Below are 14869 nucleotides of genomic sequence, written 5' to 3'. Positions count from 1 at the left end.
TGCAACAGGTGAAAGAGCGTACGTAATGAAAGCCAGGCTTCAGAACTCCACCCATATTCAATTTCAACATAGCAAACCTCCTGTTTGTTCCTAGGGCAAATTCAAAACTGTACATATTGAGATTGGTTATTAATGAAGATAATTTATGCAACCATAAACCAAAGATGCTAAGTTGACAAAAAGAAAACCCTGCCAGTAAGCAAACCAGAATACACTCGGGGCACACCCTCTCAGTATATAAGGGCCTGTCACCGTCTTGGAGAACAGCGCTCCCTGGGCTCAGCTCCACAGCATCATGTCTGTTCAATACAGCTCAAGCAAGCAGTACTCCTCCTCCCGCAGTGGAGGAGGAGGGGGAGGAAGAGGGTCATCCATGAGAATTTCGAGCAGCAAAGGCTCCATTGGTGGAGGATTTTGCTCAGGGGGGTTCAGTGGTGGCTCTTGTAGCCGGGGGAGCTCCGGTGGGGGCTACTTTGGGAGCTCATCAGGAAGCTATGGAGGAGGATTAGGAAGCTTTGGTGGAGGTGGCCTGGGGGGGAGCTGTGGAGGAGGCGGCTTCGGTGGGGGCTATGGAGGAGGCAGCTTTGGTGGGGGCTATGGAGGAGGCAGCTTTGGTGGAGGCGGCTTCGGTGGGGGCAGTTTTGGAGGAGGCAGCTTCGGTGGTGGTGGTGGTGGTGGTGTGTTCGGTGGGGGAGATGGCGGCCTCCTCTCCGGAAACGAAAAGATAACCATGCAGAATCTAAATGACCGCCTGGCTACCTACTTGGACAAAGTCCGGGCTCTGGAAGATTCAAACTATGAGCTCGAGGGCAAAATCAAGGAGTGGTATGAAAAGCATGGCCACGCGGGGCAGCGAGAGCCTCGTGACTACAGCAAATACTACCAAACCATCGAAGACCTGAAAAACCAGGTAAGGCTCGTTGCGAGGCCCCACGTTAGAGGTACGACTCTTAAATGAAGCAAACTATAACTGTTCACTTTGACTTGTTACTTTCTTCCAAAAATAATCTAATGCTACAATAAATTAGTATTTTTGAGGACATGCCTGTGATACTAACATATGTGTGGGTTAATAAGATAGTAGGTTACTGAAAATGGTTTAGGTTTTAATGAACACATAATGAGTCCACAGTGAAAGTGTACTAGCTTATGTACAAATGTAGGAGCTGGACTATCAAATAATCCATAACAAAATATTGTTCAGATCAAGAAGTGTACTTACTGTGTAGCAATTTGTACCATATTTACTGAGAAGCATTTATGATGTCACACCAAAGAGGCATCAGTTAAATGTATGCCAAAATACATGAAAATATGTTGGTATACAAGGAAAGGAACACTGGGAAAAGAACGTTTGAGTCCGGTTAATTAACAGAAAGAGATGATGTAGAAATAACAGGATATAGCAACAACAAGATAAAGACAACAAAGGACTCAAATTTGAGAATATGGGTAAGTCTGCAATACTTTCCACGTAAGATAAAACTTCCTCAAAGCACTTGTAAGAGCACAACAGTAAAACACAGTACCTATGGCACTGTAACAGGTATTTCTGTATCTGATCTCTTTTTAAATAACCTCCTTTGCCTCCAGATCCTCAACCTAACCACTGACAATGCCAACGTCCTGCTCCAGATCGACAATGCCAGGCTGGCAGCAGACGACTTCCGAATGAAGTAAGTGGAGGAGGGCCACAATACTATGGCCACAAATGATGTTCCACAAGAGCGCTGATATTTTCCGGGGTTCATTCATTCAAAGTTAAATTAAATTGCAGCTGTCTGAGAAATGTTCAACTTCAGCATTACTTGCTTGGCAATATTGAAGAAATGTATTTACAGTTAACTGCCAAACTGCTTAGTAGCACACCACTCATATTTCAATATTTCACTAGCTTTTACACAGTCTCTGCCATGATGCACTGCCCTCCATAAGTCATATGTACTATTTGTATCTGACTTGTCTCAGATATGAGAACGAGGTAACCCTCCGCCAGAGCGTGGAGGCCGACATCAACGGCCTGCGCAGGGTGTTGGATGAGCTGACGCTGAGCAAGTCTGACCTGGAGATGCAGATCGAGAGTCTGACTGAAGAGCTTGCCTACCTGAAGAAGAACCACGAGGAGGTGAGCAAGAGTCACACTCCCTCTAGTCCCCCCAAAAGGGGTCTTATGAAGGTCACCCTGAACTCAACAGGTTGCTTCTGTCCCTTGAACAGGAAATGAAAGACCTTCAGAATGTGTCCACCGGTGATGTGAATGTGGAGATGAACGCTGCCCCTGGCGTCGACCTGACTCAGCTTCTGAATAACATGAGGGGCCAATATGAACAACTTGCTGAGAAAAACCGCAAAGACGCTGAAGCCTGGTATACCGAAAAGGTGAAGTGACGCTTCTCCTAGGGAAGGGCACGGGGGTGTTCTCAACGCTCCAGAGTGTTCTCAGCTCACCCCTTGCTTTCTCATACTGTAGAGCAAAGAACTGACTACAGAAATCGATAGCAACATTGAACAGATGTCCAGCTTCAAATCTGAGATTACCGAATTAAGGCGCACGGTGCAAGGTCTGGAGATCGAACTGCAGTCCCAATTAGCCCTGGTAAGTTACTAACACAACCATCTGGAAATGGCTTCCGCTTTGATAGACTTTCTTGTTAACACCAGAAGAGCAGCAATAAAATCAGAAAACAATGTAGCCAAAGGAAGTGCTGGGGTAAGAAGTTAGAAATAAAACCAGGGAGGCGGGAAGGAGTGGTACTGGCATTGACCTGAAGCGCTACAAGCTGTCATGGGACACAAAACAGGAGTTCTGTTCATGTCCTCGATGCTTTATGAAACTCTAAGGCGCGGCTGTTCTGTCTGGAACAGCAAGACCACTAAACTGCACTGTGTTCTCTTCTCAGAAACAATCCCTGGAAGCTTCCTTGGCAGAAACAGAAGGCCGCTACTGCGTGCAGCTCTCCCAGATTCAGGTCCAGATCAGCTCGCTGGAGGAGCAACTGCAGCAGATCCGCGCCGAGACCGAGTGCCAGAACTCCGAGTACCAGCAACTGCTGGACATCAAGATCCGGCTGGAGAATGAAATTCAAACCTACCGCAGCCTGCTAGAGGGAGAAGGGAGGTAAGTCGGAAATGCACCTTACTGTACCGAGAAGAGATGGATCTGTCGGGGAGCCGAAAGCTTACCGTGGGATGTGCCTCCCCAAGAACGCGTTTAGAAGCCCCCTTGCACATCCCACGGTAAGCTTCGAATATCCCACGTAGCAAGGACTCTCCGGACCGACCCGGAGGCTCGGGATACAAAACAAACAAACAAAGCGTGTGCAACTCCCGTTCTTTGCTTCCTGGGATGTCGGCGTGAATAAAACTATTTCTTTTCTTGGCATAGGAAATGAAATCCCGTCAGGTTTTACTCGTGGGTGTAAAATCTTGGACAGCTTGAGGACGATTTCTAAAGCTGGCTTGCACATACATACTTGGCTGCTAGTTTTCCCTCGACAACGCTTATTTTCTAAAGTCACGGGCCTCCGGCTCTACCGGTGCGTGAGAAACTGACAGAGACCCATTTTCCCTGCAGTTCCGGCGGCGGCTCCCACGGCGGCGGACGCGGCGGACGCGGCGGCGGCGGAAGTTCCGGCGGCGGCGGCTACGGCGGAAGTTCCGGCGGCGGCGGCGGCGGCTACGGCGGAAGCTCCGGCGGCGGCGGCGGCGGCTACGGCGGAAGTTCCGGCGGCGGCGGCGGCTACGGCGGAAGCTCCGGCGGCGGCGGCGGCTACGGCGGAAGTTCCGGCGGCGGCGGCGGCGGCTACGGCGGAAGTTCCGGTGGCGGCGGCAGTTCCGGCGGCGGCAGTTCCGGCGGCGGCCAGGGCGGAAGTGGCGGCTACAAGACTTCCGGGTCTGGCGGCGATAACTCCTCCAAAGGACCCAGGTCAGCTGAAACTAGCTGGGGTAATCAGAATCAGTTTTAACTTCCTGGGATGAGTTTGATGCCGCTTTTTAAGGGTACAGAATTTTACATTTGGTCGACCGCTCTTCTAGGAAAAATGGCATGGTCTAAAAATGCTGTGCCTTGAACGTTCCCTGATTTGTTGTTTTTGAAGCAGCCTAACCAGAAGTTGCGTTTTCTTTCTTTATTAATTTAAGGTGGGGAGGGGTTGCTTTGTAGGTGTGTTGTTGCTCATCAGCAAAGACTTCTACGAATTGTTCGGTCGACAGTCCAACTTATTTCTCGTTGTTCTGTACAGATACTAACAAGACCAGAGTAATCAAGACAATTATTGAAGAGGTGTCACCCGATGGTAGAGTCCTTTCGTCTATGGTTGAATCAGAAACTAAGAAACTGTTCTATTAAGTCACATCGAGACGAAACTCTCCCGTCCTGCAGACCATTCTCTATCAGCGCATGGAAACAACGGCGCTGAGAAAAGTGCTCCGATCTTCCTGGTCTGTGGAAACAGTTTGCTCCTTGAAAACAGGGGTCTCAACGGTGGTTCGTGGTTTCTGTATTTCTTCTTTTCACTTTACCAGAAAGTGTCCTTTAATGGAAAGAAAAAGAAAAACTTTCTATTCTCATTTATTGATGAATTTCAATAAACTTTCTTACTGATGCAAACTATCCAATGTGGTCAGAATTGTCTTTCAATTAGATCCTATGTTGAGCATTAAAGATTACTACACTATCTAGCATTTGAAGGTTGTTTCATCCATGACGCTGTAGACTGATGGACCAATGATGGTTTCTCCAAAGTCTTTAGATCTTGTATGCAGTGTCAGATCACGGAGTTTGAATTCTGAGTTGCCAATTTTAGTCTTTCTTAAAAACACATAATATGTGGAAAGCTTGGCAGCATTTGTCTTCAAGTGATTTTGTTCCTAGAAAATACACACGATGAAAAAAAAATTCAAACCCACTACAATGTATAGCGACTTTCTAGGACTGAGTCAAACTTTATTCATTGTGTTTCTGAGCTGTAAACTACCCTCCATGGGAGAGACTTAGGGATTTGAACTACTTACCCTGAAGTTAGCAGCCCAACATGTAACCCAATGTGCCACTGGAGCATCTCAGAATAAGACCCTTGAAAGCAGAGTAATTGGAAATTTCGCATCTTCTGATTTCAAGACTTCTCACATTTTCCTGCCCTCCTTCATATTGCGGCTTCCCATTTGTTAAAACCTTAAGAGATAGCTAACAACAAGCCAGCAAAATTTCATCACCCCATCTAAATTAGTTGGTGTCTATCAAGTGAACTTGAGAAGCACTTTTAGAACACATTGATGCCAATGTGACCAGGAATACTAGGTCCCAGCCTTGCTGGACTTCTCCCAGTGGGTAGTGCAAAGATCTGATGTAGGGTCAGCCCACTCACACATCCCCAAACCAGTACGAACCCAATCTGACGGGACTGTTCTGAATAGTTGGGTAGAATAAAACCAAAGTTTGCCATCGAGTACATTCTGACCCATAACCATGCTATAGGACAGTGGAACTACCTCTGTGGGTTTCTGAGACACCCTCTACAGGAGTAGAAAGCCTCGTCTTTCCAGCAGAGCAGCTGGTGGTTTTAAATGTCTGATCCTGCAGATCACAGTTCAATGCTTACCCACTACATTACCAGAGTTCCTCGAGTAGGATCCCCCCTGCACACACACACCTAAAACCAAAAACTCACTGCCAGTCCCCTGTAGATTTCCAAGACTAACTGTTTACAGGAGTAGAAAGCCCAGTCTTTCTGCCACTGAGCTGCTGGTGGTTTCTAACTGCCAACCATGCCGATCGTAGCCCAATGTGCAATCACTACATCAGGGCTCCCCAAGTAGGACAGGAAGGCCTAAAGTTAATCTATATTCCTAAAACTAGTGTATGTCCCTTAGTGAAGCCTGGATTCCCTATGTCTCCCTAGTAATTTTCTCAGTAAACTGCCCTTAGTTGAGCCTGCTCTCCCAGGGAGCCCTAATCTCCTGGCCAATTATGTGGGACTCCCTCTTCTACATGGACCCCACCCTCTGTACCCCAGATCATACCCTTATTTCAGTGGGGATGTACCTCCCTTAATCAAAGGTCCACACCTACTACAACCCAGAAAATCCAGCCTCTATAGTCCCACTTCAGTTCCTGTGCCTCGCTAAGGATATCATACTGGCCACACTTCCTGAACAGACACTTCACCAAAGAAGAAATAAACGTGACAAATGAGCATATGGAAATATACTCAGTATCATTAGTCTATAGAAATAACAAAGGAAACCCTTAACATACCACTACACAACTATTAGAAGAGTTAAACCGAGAGTCCAAAATGTAAAGGAAAATACAAAACAGCTGAAATTGCTCATGGGGATGCAACATATGGTTTCTTACAAAGATAGCCTTACGTTTACTATGTGACCCAGTAATACCGCCGCTAGGGATTTACCTAAGAGAAATGAAAGCATGCGTCCACACGAAGACCTGAACAGGAATGCTCAAAGCAGCTATCTTGATTATCACCATGCCTGGAAACAAGCCAATGCCCATCTGCTAGCGAGTGGAAAAGAAAATTATGGTACACCCATACAGTGAAATACTTCTCAGTAATAAAGAGAAACAAGGTTCACAATATGATTGAATTTCCAAAGCATTATGCTAAGGGAAAGAAGCCAGATTCAAATAACTATCTACTGTATCACGTGTGGAAATGTTCAAACTACAGACAGCTCAGTATCGGGGATAGGGAAAAGTTGATGGGGAAGGAATATGTCTACAAAGGGACACAGGACTTTGGGGAATGATGGACATGGATAATTTGTGATGTTGATCATACAACTTTTATGATTTCTGGTGGTAATGCAACCGAATTTGTTGTCAAAATTAACAGGTGACTACACCAAAAAATAGGTAAAATTTTATTTTCTGTATATTATACCTCAACAAACCTGACTTCAAAAAATAAAAGAGAAAATAAGAAACATTTAACTCTGTGTTTTTCTACTGCATTAGATGTGGTCTACTATACTTTGAGTTTTATAGAAATAAAATTTGTACTCGGGAGATTAGAGGGTACTAGAGTTCCTGTACCAAAGAACAGAAAGCACATAAATAGTTTACTTATAATGGATATTTTAACAAACATACTTCAGAAAATATAATCTATAGAGCCTGGAGATTCTTTCAACTGAACCAGAGCCTGTCTATCATCGTAGAAATGTATACTTGTGCAGCTGTTTCTTACAAAGAAACACACACAATCTTCTGGCTCTCCTGGAATGTTGTTTTGGTGGTTGGTTGGTTTGGAATGCTAATGAGTAATATTTGGACGACTGGGCTGCTTGTGTTTGGAAGAGAAAAAGGGAGTTGGTAGGTAATTGCTACTTAATATCAAGCCAAAATAAACATAAAGATTTCACAGCAATTTCTCCTTTAGTCTATTCTGCTAAGCCTTCCTTGTTATCTTGTATTAAGATCTTCCTCCAGCTAATCTCATTGGGAAAATAGTGAAACCAAACTCTCGCTACCAGTCATTACTCATTTCATCTATTTTTCTCCAGACTTATCCATCATCTTTCTGGTTTTTTGTTCAATAACTGGAAATAATATAAATTAATGCTTAGCAAAAAAAAAGTCTGTGGCTTGCAATAGGCACTAGAACATGGAGTAGGTGATCACACCCAAAACCAAACCCACTATCATGGAATCAATTCTGACTCATGTCAACGCTACACCAGATTTCCACGGTTATAAATCTTTCTAGCCAGCATCATTTTTCTTCAGTGGAGATCTAGTGGGCTTGAACTGCCAACCTTGAGTTTAGAAGCCCACTGCCTAAGGAGGAACACAGACAACAGAGTAGAAAGGGCTACATAGAAATAAGCCCAGGTGGCTATGGAAGGTTTTGTTGTTGTCTTTTTTTTTAAGCTTTTGATGTGATTTTGGTGAATACTTACAAAGAACATTGGTTTTCCACTCAACAGTTCATACATATTTTGTTTTGTGACATTGATTGCAAACAAGTCTGACAATGAAACAGCAGCATTCTTCCTACTTCCACATTGTCTTTACTTCTTTCCATGTGTCTTTTTTCTTATTCATTCCTGTCTTCTGACCTTTATTCCTCGGCATATGCCCTTTGCGTATCACATGGTTCATTGTTCTATGGAGTGTGTACCTCACTCCCTGGTGTTATTGTTCACTTTATGAACCTGTCTGTTGTTTGTCTAAAAATGGAGCCACTGGGTGAGTTCTGTTCCAGTCTTAATGGGTGAGTTCGGGTCATGGGCTCAGGGGTTCCACCAATAGCTTCTCAGACCAGTAAGTCTGATCTTTTGTGTGACTTTGAGTTTTGTTCCACATCCCACCCCACACTCTGTCAAGGACCTTCCATTTCAATCCCAGTCCAAGTTGTATTAGTAATGAAGCTCCAACTGGTCTCAAAGTAATAGAAGCTGAGGTCCATGTGGTCCTCTAGACTAATTGCTTCCCAGCGTTCTTCATTTTCTTCACTCTTCTTGCTCTGGATGGGAAAAGACCAGTAGTTGCATCTTAGGTAGCTTTTAAGACTTTTGTAGAACATTGTCTTTGTACACTATGTTCTGCCCATTGACCTTGATGTCCCCTGTGACTGTGGTCTTGAAACCCCAGATCCAACAATTCATCCCTCAAGATATTTAGTTATAGCTGATGTTTTCATTACTTTACCCCTGTATGCAGTGCTATATTCATGGATATATTTGCAGCACATGTAAATAGCTATGTAGAAATATCCTCAAACGCACACACACACACCACAGGTATAGAATCATTTTCCTTCCCACACTTGGTTACCTTGAATTCCTATCTATGTATTTACTTATAGATTATTGCTATTACGGTTATTACTGGTGTGTACATGCAATAGAATTTACCTTTGTTACCTTTAGCACTTGTGTTCCTCTCAGTATTTCTTTTTCCTTGATCAATTTGCGCTGATCTCTCCCTTATTGTATATATTGCCCTTCCCTTTACCCAAATTAATATGTGGCTTGGCAAGTTGCCCTCCCATGCCTGGTAAACTTCAAAGAATATTTCGTTCCTTGTGTAAACCTTTTCTTGACATAGCAGTAAATATATTGTGATTTAGTCAACCTAGTATCTAACAAATAGTAATACGTACAGTCTCATACAATATTTGTATTTTGATGAGTTTCACTCAGCACAATGTCCTCCTGGTTCATCCATGTCATGAAGTATTTCAGAGCTCCGTCATTAGTCTTTAAATGTCATGTACTCTTCCATAGTTTGTTTACCCATTCATCCGTTGATGGGCATTTCAGTGTATCCATATTTTTCTATTATGAATTGTACTACAACGAACATGGGTGTGGCTGTATGCCACTAAGATATACACCAAGGAATGGGAGTGCCAGATCATATGACAATTCTACTTTTAATATTTTTTAAGGAAGTACATACCCTGTTCCACAGTCCCACAAGGACTATATGAGGGTTCTTGTCTTTCCCTACCCTTCCCAGCACTTTTGGTGTTTTGGTAGTTGTTTTGTTTATTTTCTTAGCTTTGGTGTTAATGTGGAGTCACATGCTTTCTCGTTGCTGTTTTGATTTGCATTTTCTCAACTGGGTAATGATTGGGAACATTTTTCTGTGTGTTTGTTGGCCACTTGAATGTTTTCTTTAATAAGGTATCTATTTATGTCCTATGCGCATTTTAAAATCAGGCTGTTTGTCTTTTTGTTATGGAAGTGCATACATTTTAGAGATTAGTATCTTGTCTGGCATGTCATTGACGATTACACCTCCACCCTCCCAGTCTATGGGTCCTCCTTCTACTCTTAGTGAAGCCTTTTGATGGGCATACATGTTCAATTTTGTCTTCTGTTGTTTGTACATTTTAGTTATGCTTATTATGAGTTTTTGCCATGTACTAGAGCCCTACGTTTTTCCCTATTTTTTCTGTGATTGTCTTTGGCTTCACATGTAGGTCTTCGATTCGTTTTGAGTTCATTTTTACACATGGTGAGAGAGATGAATTCTATTTCTTTTTTCTTTTCTTTTTTGATTGAATAGAAACTTTATTGTATTACTAACGCCCAAAGTTTCAACTAGAAAAATGATCAGATTGAAATCGTAGAGCTAGGCTCATTAAAGCGTTAATTGTTAAAATCTGCGAAAATCTAATTTTTTAGCTTTTGCGGTGGTTCTAGCTTCTGATTTGAAGAGAACTACTGAAGTTGCTCTTGTCTGACCTGATCAGATTTGCATGGGAAGTTAATGACTTGTAGTCTTAAAAATTCTTTTTATCAGGCTTTCTGAATAAAATTTCATTAAGTTTTTGTAGAAACTTCCATTGCAGTCGTCTGATTTTATGATACTTATTTAGTAGACATGCTCATTGGATGTTCACTATGGCGGAGAAACCTTGTCAAAGTCGAAGTATGAATTCCTCTTGCAGTTAGTTGCTTTTCTGTTTCTCTATAAAGACTTTTAAGACTAGGCTATATTCTAGTGCTACAATGCCTAGCAATTCTCTTGGACTATATATTTTTCCTATTGAGGATATACAAGGGTATTTCCCAAAGTTCCCAAACTCCCAAAGAAAATGGAATTAAAAAATAATAGAATTTTTCACAAACTTTTAAAAGCCTTTCCTATATACAACAGATTGTTTGCCTTTTAAAAGTTCATGTGTTACATCCAGGAATTCGTTTATCATGTTGTTCATCCTTTACCATTGCCCCTCCAGTCTACAGCCATACCACCCTGAACGTGCCCGATCTTGTCTGATCTCAGAAGCTAAGCAGGCTCGGGCCTGGTTAGTACTTGGATGGGAGACCACTGACCCCTCCAAAATTTCCCCCAGACCCTTCACAGAAGCTGGGATGAGTCCTAATTTATGAGTCCAATTTTCCCCTTCCCTCCCATTCTCCCCTGGTAACCATTAATAAATTTTGGTCTCTCTGCTTTTGTCGTTCAGAGAGTGTGAATAAGTGGAGTCATATAATAGGTGTGCCTTTGTGACTGATTTCAGCGTAGTGCTTTTGAGAATCGTACATGGTGCAGCATGTATCGGGAGCTCATTTCTCTTTGTGGATGAGTAGTATGCCGTGTGCACATGGAGCACATGTATCTATCTAATCTTCCGTGAACACGCGGGTTGTTTCCACCTTTTGCAGAATGTGCTGGTGCTGCAGTGAACTTGAGTGCATGTGGCTGTATTCCTGTTTTCAGTTCTTTGAATATGTACTTTGCCTATATTTCCTTTCATTTCCTTACTGTTTCTCCAGTTCTGTGTGTAAATTTTTATAACCTTTTGAAGTTTAGTTTTAAAATGTCCCTAGTAATTCTTTTCAATTAGACACTCTGCCACCGCTTGAAACTTACTACAGCCATCCCACTACCTATTAGACAGTTAATTCTCTGGTGATCAGCTCCTAGTTTTTCCAGCTCTACTACAAAATTCCAACTCCAACAATCCTCTAATTGAACGGTTATCAAGGGCTCATGAGAGAGAGGGGAGTGGGGAGGGAGGGGAAAAATGAAGACCTGATGCCACGGGCAAATGTTTTGAGAATGATGAGGGCAATGAATGTCCAGATGTGCTTTACACAATTGATGTGTTTATGAATTGTGATGAGTTGTATGAGCCGATTAATAAAATAAAACGATAAAAAAAGATTTCCTGTTGAAACTCGGTAGTGAAAAGATGCATTCCGATTGGAGTTCAGTAACATTGATCACCTGGTATTTAGCTCTCCAGTCAACATCTGAGTCCTGACTCCTCCTAACCATATCTGCCCTGTTGACCACGCTTCAGCATGTTGATGTTGTCAATATCAACATGCCATCACTAATGCTGCAATTGGACTAGTGAATTCCGTTATACAATGATTAACAAATGTCTCATTTCATGGTGGCATGACATTAAGCTGTATGGTTCTTTTTCAATACAATGGCATTATTGTCAATGACATTTGACAAAGATTCATCTCGTCATCAGCAGTATAAATCACCATAGCAATCTAAACAATTTTTGCAGATAAATTGTCAAACTTTAATAAACAGTTGTGTATCTACCCTGTTCAAGATACTGTGTTATGTGTTAACGACTTGACCAACCTGGGGAAGTCTTCGCCTCTGTTATCAAGAAGGAATCTGAAAGGACAATAATGCTTTGTGACATCAATAGGACAGAGCCCCAATTCTTTTACCATCTTCTATTTATTTAAACTTTATATGAGGATCATCCCCAGAACAACACGAGGATATATGCAGAGCTCAGAAAACTTTCCCACAGCCCCACCACGAGCAGATGGCAGAGCTAGGTCTTGCATTCAGACTTTCTGGTTCCAAGACTTCCTCAATCACGGTAGTTTCTAGACATTTTTCCTTTTTAATTAGTGACTTCTCTGAGTAAAAACACTTAGAGTGCACACTCTCAAAATGTGCTTATTTGTGTAGTAGCAAATATTATAGATATAGACCGATGTACATCTATACAGATTATATATATTATATAACATAATAGATAATGCATTGTATACACACATGTGTAGGTCTTATATGCATGTAGTATATAGTATGTGTGTGTTATGTATGATATATATACATATGTGTGTGTATACACACACACATTATTTAAGGGCCATAAAATATAAGCCCTATTGCCATTGAGTTGACTGCTACTCACAGCAACCCTAAAGGTTAGAGTAGAACCCACAGGATTTTCAAGACTGTGATCTTCACGGAAGCACACTGCTGGTGTGTTCAAGCTCCCAACCTTGGGGTTAGCAGCCAACTACTTATCACTCCATCGGCAGGGCTCCTTCACTCGAGGGCAGTGAACACAAACCTATGGTTCAAATAAGCTTCTCGCTACCTTTTATTATCTGATTTCCTGTGAGCGAGAATACAATGAGCACAGAGATGATGCTTCCCTGTGAATGTGGCTGACAAGGAACACTTAGTAGAAGTGGAAGTGCTTGGACGGTGCTAGGATCTTGCGATGGTTTGTTCCCTCCCAGTTGTCTGTTCTGCAGGATTCATGTGTCACCAGAGCCAGCAAGTGCAACCTGTAATCCACTTGACCAAACACATATAAACGTCAAAGTCTCGGGATACAGCAGCACATAAATGAGGATGTCGCCACCCAGTGCTACACACGGTGGGCTATGCTCTTTCCTCGGGGTGCCTCTCAAGTTGATGATGACGGGGGACTGACATACAGATAAAGTCAGGAAGTGTTAAGGGAAGGGCTTCTGGTTCACCCACTGGGGCTGCTTCTTCTCTTGTTCCTCAGGGGAGAGGAAGAGACAGAGTAGGAACTGGAATGGGCCACTCCCCACAGCAGAACAATGTAAATTGTTGCAAAGAGTATTGTTTTCAGCCTTCCTACTAGCAGATTTTGACTCACGGTGTGATCCCAAAGGACTGAGTAATGATGCCAAAATGGGTTTCCTAGGATACAATCTTTAGAGGAACATCAACAGGTTTCCATCTTGTAGAGCTGGCTCAACGGGTCAACTTCTGTTTAGCAACCGAGGCTCATTCTACCAGGACTCCTTGCATTGTTGTTGTTGTTGCTGTTGTTGCATCATTGTCGTTGTTGCTGCTGCTGGTGGGTGCCATGGACTGGGTCCTCACCCACAGCAACCTTACCCATAACAGAACACAGCACTACCTGCCTGGCCCTGCTCCATCCCCAGGCTTAGAGCAGAGGAAAGTGGAGGAGGGGTACTGGTGTTGGGTAGGGGATGCAGTTGCTGAAGCAACTGGTGTCCAGTTGGGCACCACCAGGGAAACCTTGGAGGATAGTTATCAGGAGGAGGGAAAGGACTCGGAGTCGTGGAGATTTCAATGGAGTAACTGACCCTCACCTTAACTTTGATTGCAATAGCAAAGATCTTGTTTCCAAAGTACGTAACCCTTCTACCAAGATACCACGTATCTTTTTGAGGCACACAATTCAATGCATCACAGCTTCCCATTTTGCTTAGGATCAAACTTCAAAATAGCTAACCCTGCTCTCCGTGGGCAACTCTGGCCGTCCCTCTCCCTGCACACTCTGCCACCAGGAAACACTGGTCTTCTTCTGTCCTCGAAGGCACCACTCCTGCAACTACATCCACCCAGTGCTTCTCTAGCAAACTCCCTGCACCCGGATTGCCCAGTGGTCCCGCTCCCCGACAACCACTTTCTCATCTTCTCAAGATCTGCTTAATACCATTTCCTCAAAAATAGTTCACTCCATCTGCTGTAGTCCCCTAGACCGTCCTTCCTCACGTTTAACACGCTTGAGAGGTTCACAGTTACTCATTTAAAGCCCTTCTCCCCACTAAACCACAGACCCCATAAAAGACGGCTTGGTCTCTACCCTCTTTCACCTCCGTAGCCCCAGCTATAGCCCAGGGCTGGGCACAGCCTGTGCTCACTCAGGAGCTCCTGAATGAACAACAGATGAAGGAATGATACCCATAGTTAGAGAATAACTACAATGGAACGTTCTCCTGTGATATTCACTAGAGGATCAGGGAGGAATTTTTCAAGAAACAAAACAGTTATTCGTGGGAAAAAAAGGGAACTTGTGCGCTGTCAGCTTTGTTTTTCTACCTGATTTCAGATTTTATGTATATAATATATATAATTTTTAATATATATATTAAAATGGTAAAGAATGTTGCACGGACGTCAGAAGACCCCATCTAGGCCTGACTCACCCAAATGTGTGCCCTTTGCTTGCAGTTTCCTCATTTAAAACAGGCCAAGGAGAACCCTCTCATTCCAGTCCCTGGGCCTTTCTAGTTGACTCAAGCTTGTGGGGAGCACACCGATGCCAGAGCGGAACTGTGCTCGTGGCCTTCTCAATGGCTGCTTTGGGGTGTAGATCAAGGTCATTGTTCCAGG

General features: G+C 43.3%; 1 protein-coding gene across 3 annotated transcripts; it reads left to right on the top strand.

Annotated features, from left to right (window-relative positions):
- The first annotated feature begins 284 nt into the window (after window positions 1–284).
- On the top strand, window positions 285–4609 carry KRT10 (keratin 10). 3 transcript variants are annotated; one of them, XM_075561798.1, is made up of 8 exons: window positions 285–910; window positions 1594–1676; window positions 1969–2125; window positions 2218–2379; window positions 2471–2596; window positions 2901–3118; window positions 3575–3925; window positions 4242–4609. In XM_075561798.1, the coding sequence occupies exons 1-8, from the start codon at window positions 296–298 to the stop codon at window positions 4246–4248; spliced, it is 1719 nt and encodes a 572-aa protein (XP_075417913.1). In that variant the 5' UTR covers window positions 285–295; the 3' UTR covers window positions 4249–4609. The 3 variants fall into 3 exon arrangements, with proteins under 3 accessions (XP_075417913.1, XP_075417912.1, XP_075417914.1); XM_075561797.1 differs by having other exon boundaries at window positions 3575–3945; XM_075561799.1 differs by lacking the exon at window positions 3575–3925 and having other exon boundaries at window positions 4213–4609.
- Window positions 4610–14869: the final 10260 nt, after the last annotated feature.

This window comes from Tenrec ecaudatus, chromosome 10 (genome assembly GCF_050624435.1).
Source record: "Tenrec ecaudatus isolate mTenEca1 chromosome 10, mTenEca1.hap1, whole genome shotgun sequence".
NCBI classification, from domain to species: domain Eukaryota; kingdom Metazoa; phylum Chordata; class Mammalia; order Afrosoricida; family Tenrecidae; genus Tenrec; species Tenrec ecaudatus.
The sequence above is the reverse complement of the archived record's forward strand: the minus strand, read 5'-3'. Positions and strand labels throughout refer to the sequence as shown.